Source organism: Chiloscyllium plagiosum, chromosome 41 (assembly GCF_004010195.1).
Source record: "Chiloscyllium plagiosum isolate BGI_BamShark_2017 chromosome 41, ASM401019v2, whole genome shotgun sequence".
Classification (NCBI taxonomy): Eukaryota; Metazoa; Chordata; class Chondrichthyes; order Orectolobiformes; family Hemiscylliidae; genus Chiloscyllium; species Chiloscyllium plagiosum.
The window spans coordinates 6,584,892-6,593,618 of NC_057750.1; the positions used below are offsets into that span (position 1 = coordinate 6,584,892).

The 8,727-nt window shown below is 49.6% G+C and overlaps 1 protein-coding gene across 1 annotated transcript in view; it reads right to left on the reverse strand.

Moving 5' to 3' along the window:
* The window catches only part of LOC122542692 (exocyst complex component 3-like), a 48,046-nt gene that overhangs the window by 22,293 nt on the left and 17,026 nt on the right, over nucleotides 1–8,727 (reverse strand). Inside the window, exon 7 of the mRNA XM_043680671.1 lies at nucleotides 7,963–8,065. Coding sequence (XP_043536606.1) covers nucleotides 7,963–8,065 — 103 coding nt within the window. The remainder of the gene's footprint in view (nucleotides 1–7,962; nucleotides 8,066–8,727) is intronic.

The following is an 8,727-nucleotide window of genomic DNA, read 5'->3' on the forward strand; positions in this document are numbered from 1 at the left end:
GTGTGTGTGGGGTGGGGGATGACACGCTGATGGAGAGAGCTACGACTGAGCGCTTCACTAACCCGAACCCGTGCCTTACACAATATCACTACAATCCCCAGAGGCTACACAAATTCACATCTTTCCGCACCCGCAACGGTGTTAAGACCATCTCCTTCCTTTCACAATGTTTTGGAGGGTGGGGTCGGTCGCGGGGACTCTGGGTAGTCAAACCTGAGGACCCCCAGCGATTCAGTCAAAACCCAGTCCCCTCCCCCATTTTCTGAGGCAGCCTAGACAGATGTTCTCCTGTGTCATATCGACGCAGGGGGTTGAGCTGGATTCCGAAAGGGGCATTTGTGAGCAATGGACGTGTGGGCCTACTGGGATAGGACGAGTGGGGGGGGTTGACTCAGGAGAAAAGTTTGAAGCCAGGGCTATTATCTGCCTGAGTTTGACGAGTCACTGGTGCCTCATTTGAAACACTGAAGATCCTGAAGGGAGTTTTTGACCGGGTGGACGTGGAGATAATGTGGGTGAACCTTGAACCAGCGTACTGTTAAGGGAATGGCCTACTGGTGTTGTCACTGGGCTGCTAACCCAAATAATGGCCCGGGTCGACCCAGGTTCGATTCCTGCCAGGGAATTAAGAATCAAATGATGACCATGACTCCATTGGTCATCATCTGGTTCACTAATGTCCTTTAGGGAAGGGGATTCACTAACGAGAGGTCACGTGTTTGAGGTGAAACGTTTAAGGGAGATATACGCAGCAAATGCTTCACACAGAGGGTGGTAGGTGCCTGGAATGTGTTGCCAGTAGAGGCAGGCACGGTAGATTCATTTAAGATGTGTCTGGACAGATGCATGAGTAGGTGGGGAGCAAAGGGATACAGATGCTTAGGAATTGGGCGATAGGTTTAGACAGTGGGTTTGGATCGGCTCAGGCTTGGAGGGCTTGTTTCTGGGCTGTAAATTTTCTGTGTCTTTACCTCTTTCCACCTATCACATTTCCAACGCCCCTCCTCCATGTCCCTCCTCCCTACCTTTTATCTTCTCCTGCTGAACACTCTCTGCTCATTCCTGAAGAAGGGCCTGTGCCCGAAACGTCGAATCTCCTGTTCCCTGGATGCTGCCTGACCTGCTGTGCTGTTCCAGCAATAAAGTTCAAACATGAGTCTATTGTCAGGAAAGACCCATCTGGTTCACTAATGTCCTTTAGGGAAGGGGATTCACTAACGAGAGGTCACGTGTTTGAGGTGAAACGTTTAAGGGAGATATACGCAGCAAACGCTTCACACAGAGGGTGGTAGGTGCCTGGAATGCGTTGCGAGTAGAGGCAGGCACGGTAGAGTAATTTAAGATGTGTCTGGACAGATGCATGAGTAGGTGGGGAGCAGAGGGATACAGATGCTTAGGAATTGGGCGACAGGTTTAGACAGTGGGTTTGGATCGGCTCAGGCTTGGAGGGCTTGTTTCTGGGCTGTAAATTTTCTGTGTTCTTTGAAACTGCCATCCTTACCTGGTCTGGGCCTACACATGACCCCAGACCCTTGGTTGACTCTGGGCAAGTAAGGATGGGCTGGTCTAACCAGGGAAGCACAGATCCAATGATAAAACAAACCTAATAAAAGCAAATTACTGCGGATGCTGGAATCTGAAACCAAATGAGAAAATGCTGGAAAATCTCAGCAGGTCTGGCAGCATCTGTATGGAGAGAAAAGAGCTGACGTTTCGAGTCTAACTGATCCTTTGTCAAACCTAATTTACTTTACATTACTAATTTAATGGGACTGTTTAAAAACTAGGGGTTACCCATCGTGCATTGAGCAAAGGGGAGGGCGGGGTTGAAAGGTGATTAGGGTTTAGTGAGGATTCAGATTGGAGGTTACCATCAGACCAGCCACGATGGTGTTGCCTGGCAGAGGGGCCGAATGGCCTCTTCCCAGTTTGTGATGGGGCTGCGGCGAACTGACAGCTGGCGGGACTGGGCTGAATGGCCTCCAGCTGACCCAGTGATTCAAACCCGAAGAGAATGATCCAGGTCACTGGGTTAAGAGTTAATGAGCTGCATCACCAACAATACTTAGTGTTACCCAGGCAGTACAGGAACCACAGAGGAATACTGAGTGACATGACCTGACATCTCAGGTGCTTTTTGTGTAGCGTGAAGCGGAAAGTATAAAGGAATCTTAAAGAGGAGTTAGTTGGAACCTACAATTCCCACGGATCAATGATGACTGGTTCAATTCCCCTGTCCCCACCCATTCCCCCCAGGAAGTGGAGAGTGTCTCTGAGATGAACGTTGGAAGATGAACACCATTATTAGTTTAGCTAAAAGTAAGCGAGATTCAGCAGTTACTGGGCAGAGCAAGGTCACGCGGTGGAGTGGGTAGTGTCCCTGCCTTTGAGCTGGCAGATCCAGGGTTTGAACTTCGATAGTCAAGGAAACAATGCAACCAGGCAGGTTTCCAGACCGAATGTGCACACAAAAGGGTGACTGTTACCACAGCAACCTGTCTCCTGGTGTGAATTCACTCTGACTATAAGACCATAAGAAATAGGAGTGGAAGTAAGGCCATTCGGCCCATCAAGTCCACTCCGCCATTCAATCATGGCTGATGGGCATTTCAATGCCACTTACCCACACCCTCTCCCTATCCCATAATTCCTTGCGAAATTAAGAATTTATCAATCTCTGCCTGGGAGACATTTAACATCTCGGCTTCCACTGGGCTCCGTGGCAATGAATTCCACAGGCCCACCATTCTCTGGCTGAAGTAATGTCTCCTCATTTCCGTTCTAAATTGACCCCCTCTAATTCTAAGGCTGTGCCGAGTCCTAGTCTCCCCGCTTAGCAGAAACAATTTCCCAGCGTCCACTCTTTCTAAGACTAACTCTGTCAAGAGGTGACACTTAACATCCCTGAAGCTGGGTCGAATTGGGAGTGGGGGGGTGGGTTGGGGGGAAACCCAAAGGGATGTGGGGAGAGAGAGACCATCAGAGGCCATCAGAGCCATTGTTTTTACAAATGTTACTTTTAGTGTTTTCCACGGAAGGACAATCAGGTGGGAATGAGGCCTTTGGCCAACTCTCGAGCTGAAAACGCAATTGTTTGGCGAGGAGTCCTCCTCTCTTTCCCAATTGGTTGCCGGAAGGCGGGGTACCCAAAGGATGGACCAATAGCAAGGGAGCTGAGGGGGAGCAGCGATCCATACACCTGAAGGGGCGTGGATCCGCGGGTCTGTGCGCGTGGTGACCTCCAACCTCGGGAGTCAGTGCGTCATCAAGGCAACTGACAGTGCTCAGACCTTCAGAGGGAACCCACCTGGCGCACAGGCAATGTTGCCATTGGGCTGGCATGGGGTGGGGGGGGGGTCACGTGGTAGAACCTGCCCGTGACATACCGCGACGCCCACCCCCAGAGTAGGCGACCCTCCCCGTTGCTCACGTTTCTCCTGTAGACCCAGAAATCCTCGAACCAAATGATTCTGGGTCAAGTCCATTTGAGGAATGAGTCTCCATTGCCGACGTAGGCAGGTTTGATGAAGGAATGCAAAACAAGACTGGATGGGTACTTGAGGGCAAAAACATTTGCAGGGTCAATGGGAGCTTTGGAAACGAGAGGACATTACTCTACAGAGAGCTGAGGCATGACCTTACGCAGCTTTACAACATCACAATGGGGCATGGAGAGAATGGTCTTTTCCCCAGGGTAGGGGAATGTCCAAATCTAGAGGGGATAGGATTAGGGTGAGAGGGGAAAGATTTAAAAGGGACCTAAGGGGCATCATTTTCACACAGAGGGTGGTACGGGTATGGAATGAGCTGCCAGAGGAAGTGGTGGAGGCTGGTACAATTACAACATTTAAGAGGCATTTGGATGGGTATATGAATAGGAAGGGTTTGGAGGGATATGGGCCGGGTGCTGGCAGGTGGGACTAGATTGGGTTGGGATATCTGGTCGGCATAGACGGGTTAGACCAAAGGGTCTGTTTCTGCGCTGTACCCCTCTCTGACACAGTACAGACATAACGGGAAAGGGGGAGAGGAAGAGTGTGCAATAGAAGCTTCAAAGCTGAGGTTGATAGACGTTATTGAACCAAGGTGGGCAGATATAGATGAGCATAGCACAAGTGAAGGAAAGGGGGGCCGACAGTGCAAACTCCACACAGACAGTCACCTGAGGCAGGAATCGAACCCGGGTCCCTGACATTGTGGGAGCAACAATGCTAACCACTGAGCCACCATACTGTATGGGCTTCCTCCCACAGTCCAAAGATGTGCAGGTTAGGGTGGACTGGCCGTGCTAAATTGTCCCATAGTGCCCAGGGATGTGCAGGTTTGGCGCATTAGTCAGGGGTAAATGTAGGGTAGGGGAATGGGTCTGGGTGGGTTACTCTTCAGAGGGTCAGTGTGGACTTGTTGGGTCAAATGACCTGTTTCCACACTGTCGGGATTCTAATATAATATTGAAAAGGAAAAAAAATAGATCTGCATAGGGGCAGCCTTGAAGCGATTGGGTAAAATGAGAAACAAAACACAAACACGTTTTGTCCCCCCCCGAAACAGGATCAGATTCTGGGGAAATGACCTACTTGGTTGAAGCAGACCATTTTGCTATCAAGTCCACGCATACCCCCTGAATAGCACCACACCCCTACCCCATAACTGTGCATTTCCCACGGTTAACCCACCTAACCTGAACATCTTTGCAACTGTGGGAGCAAACCCATGCAAAGGTCACACAGACAGTCACCTAAGGGTGGAATCGAACCCATGTCCCTGGCGCCGTGAGAGGCCAGCGCTAACCACTGAGCCACCATGCCACACTTTCAGGGCGCCCTTATGAATGGCCTTCTTTTGATCTTACAGAGAAGTTAGGCTCCAACTAGCGTTACTTTAGCTGCAAACTCCCTGGGCGCCCGAAATAAAGTTGCAAACTATCGAAGGGGAAACAAAATTTAGATATTCAGATCAAAATGCTCCTGACGCAGGCGATCAGAAACAGAAACAGAAAGTGCCGGAAAAACCCAGCAGTGTCTGGGGTGAGAGAAACACCGAGTTAACAGTTTCACGTCCAGCGTGGCCTTGTCTAAATTTTGGCTTTTAAACACAGCCCAGGGCTAGCCTTGAGATTCCAACTTTGGTGTTTCCCTCCAGCGCTGGGGCCGAACAGGGAATTCTAACCTTTGTAGGATCTCACCACATGTGGGCACTTTCTGGGAAATAAAATATTCTGTGCGAATTCCTACAAATGGGATTTTTCTTCTGCACCTTTGGGTAGCAGAGGCAGCGACAAACCTACAAAAAAATAGTGTAGCAACTTTAGGGAGCAGGTGGGAAACACGATTGAAGGCATGAGGGTGGGGGAAATGGGTATGGAATCTTGCTCGAACTTTTGACGTTTCTTTTGCCCTCAATAAAAGACTCATTGTTCACCCTCACACCTCACCCTGATGTCAATCCAGTGAGACAATGCTTAAAGTCACTGACCCCATTAACCCTGAAAGCCCTGCCTTACGAGGTAAAGGGGAAGATCCTATAGGGGTTGCTCTCTCCTTAGACAGAGAGACAACTGGTGGTGATTTAACCTGAGGGTCACCATGCCGCGGGCGAGGGGAGAGGTGAGGAAGGAGAGTCCTTCAGGGTCACCTCAGAATTGAACCCATGTTGCAAACCAGCCAACCGAACTAACTGACCCCCCCACCACCCACCTTACTCTCACTGGATGTGAAACTGTTAACTTAGTGTTTCTCTCGCCGCAGATACTGCTGAGTTTGTCCAGTGCTTTCGGTTTCAGATCTCCTGTGTCAGTATCATTTTGACTTTAAAATCTGAATTTTCCTTCCTCTTCAATACTTCTGGCACCCAGGAAGTTGGGGCGAGTGGGGGGGTGCGGGGAAGTGTTGGAAATTGGGACCCCCCTTTAAATCAAGTTAAGTTAGCCTTTCCTGTGTAACATCAGATTATAGGGGCAGTACAGTGGCTCACTGCTGCCTCACAGCGCCAGGGACCTGGGTTCGATACCAGCCTCGGGCGACTGTCTGTGTGGAGTTTGCATGTTCTCCCCCTGTCTGTGTGGGTTTCCTCTCACAGTCCATCAATGTGCAGGTTAGGGTGGATTGGCCTTGGGAAATTGCCCCACCCTGTCCAGGGATGTGTCCAGGGGTAGCCATGGGAAAGGCAGAGTCACAGGGGTATGATGGGACGCCCTGTGGAGGGTCAGTGTGGGCTGAATGGCCTACTCCCACACAGTGGGGGTTTTATGATACTTACAATTCCCCGGTCACAGTCTGACAGAGAGAAAGATCCCACCTAGCAGCAGTCTTCGAGAAGTCCAGGAAATGGGTCAACGCGTTTTATCAACGTGGAAAGTGGGAGCAGGAGTGGCCCATTCGATGGGCTGAATGGCCTACCCTTGCTCCTAATGTTTTATTAAGTTTGTCTCCTCCCCTTGACAAATCTGCGCACAGCTTCCTGGCTGTATGCGCCTCCTCTGCATTTTATCCCCAGCCTCCTGTCCAGGTTTTGGTTGTTTCCCAAGTGTTTCTTTGTCTGAGAAATGTCAGTAAATCCCCTGCCTCCCTCAGCACACGGTCTCTGCCCACACACGTCTTTGACAGCATTCCTTTGAAATCGAGCGTCAGCTGAGGAAACCGACGGTGAGAGTATGTACTTCAGGGATTTACGCCGAAAGAGCAAGAAAAACCTGTATTTCTATAGCGCCTTTCTGCTCGATAGCTGGAAGCACTTTGCACCCTACTCCTGCTGCTTCTCTTTCATGGGATCTGAGTCACACAGCACGGAAACAGACCCTTCGGCCCATCCAGTCCATGCTGACCATAATCCCAAACTAAACTAGTCCCACCTGCCTGCTCCTGACCCATATCCCTCCAAACCTTTCCTATCCATGGACTTATCCAAATGTTTTTTGAACATTCTAACTGTACCTACATCCACCACCTCCTCTGGGAGTTCATTCCACACATGAACACCCTCTTTGTGTAAACAAAATGCCCGGATGGGTTTGTAAAATCTTTCTCCTCTCACCTTAAGCATATTCCCCCTCCTTTTGAACTCCCCCATCCTAGGGAAAAGATCCTTGCATTTCACCTTATCTCTGCCCCTTGTGATTTTATAAACGTCTGTAAGATCACCCCTCAACCTTCCAACACTCCAGTGAAAAAAAGTCCCAATCTATCCAGCTTCTCCCGTTAACACAAACCCTCCATTTCTGGCAAAATCCTGGCAAAAATCTTCTGAACCCTCTCCAGTTTACTAATAATATCCTCCCTGCGACAGGGTGACCAGAACTGGATACGTTCTCCAGAAGAGACCTCACCAATGTCCTGGGCTGATAATGTGTTGCTGGAAAAGTGCAGCAGGTCAGGCAGCATCCAAGGATCAGGAGAATCGACGTTTCGGGCATGAGCCCTTCTTCAGGAAGGGGTCCTCGGATGCTGCCTGAACTGCTGCGCTTTTCCAGCAACACATTATCAGCTCTGATCTCCAGCATCTGCAGTCCTCACTTTCTCCTCATCAATGTCCTGTACAACCTCAGCATGATGTCCCAACGCCAACACGAGTAAGATCTTGTATTTGTCTGTCTAGCGTTGAGCAGCTGCCTCAGAGCTTGCTAATGTCTCAATGATGCTACTTTGGGACTGGATTCACATGCAGGCCAGACTGGGTAAGAATGAGCGATTTCCCTCCCCCAAGGGGCATTGGTGAATCAGATGGGTTTTTACAACAACTGATGAGAATTGACATGGCCACAGCTACTGAGAGTGGCTTTCTATTCCCGGTTGATGGAGTGAGTGTAAATCCCAGAGGAGATACCAGCATCGAACCTGGTGCTCCCTGGAGAACACCAACACCTCTACAGGTTGTTCTGGTATAAGGCGACAGTTGCATACCTCTGCAAGCTCACGCTCTGGAAAACTGCCCTGACGAAGATCACTAATAGAAAACCCGCTTTACCCATTCAGGAGCAAGCTTGTGTTGTCCAAACCTCGTCCACAATTCGTCAATCGCGTTATAACCAATTTGCGTTGACAAAACATGTGTAGAATGACCTCTACTTCTTCAGGAGGCAAAGGAAATGCAGCAGGTCCACAAAGACACTTACCAATTTTTATTAACGCACCATTGAAAGCATCCTGTCCAGATGCATCATGGCCTGGTATGGCAACTGCTCTGCCCAGGACTGTAAGAAACTACAGAGAGATGTGAACACAGCCCAGTCCATCACCTCCCATCCACTGACTCTGCCTACACTTCCCACTGCCTTGGGAAGGCAGCCAACATCATCATTGACCCCTCCCACCTTCCACCTCTTCCATGGGGCAGAAGATACAAAAGTTTGAAAACAGATTCAAGAACAGCTTCCTCCTCGCTGTTATCAGGCTGATGAATGGACCTCTCATACATTAGAGTTAATCTTTCACTGGCACCTTCTCTGTAACTATAACACCACATTCTGAATTCTGTTCTATTAACCCTGATGGAAGGTAGGATTTATCTGGATAGCATGCAAAGCAATACTTTTCACTGTATCTCGGGACATGGGACAATAATAATTTAAATCAAATCAAAAAGCAGTGTCCGGACTTGTCCGACCTGCCTATTTCCTTTTCCACCTATCCATTCCACCCTCTCCTCCCTGACCTATCACCTTCATCTCCTCCCCCACTCACCTATTGTACTCTATGCTACTTTCTCCCCACCCCCACCCTCCTCTAGCCT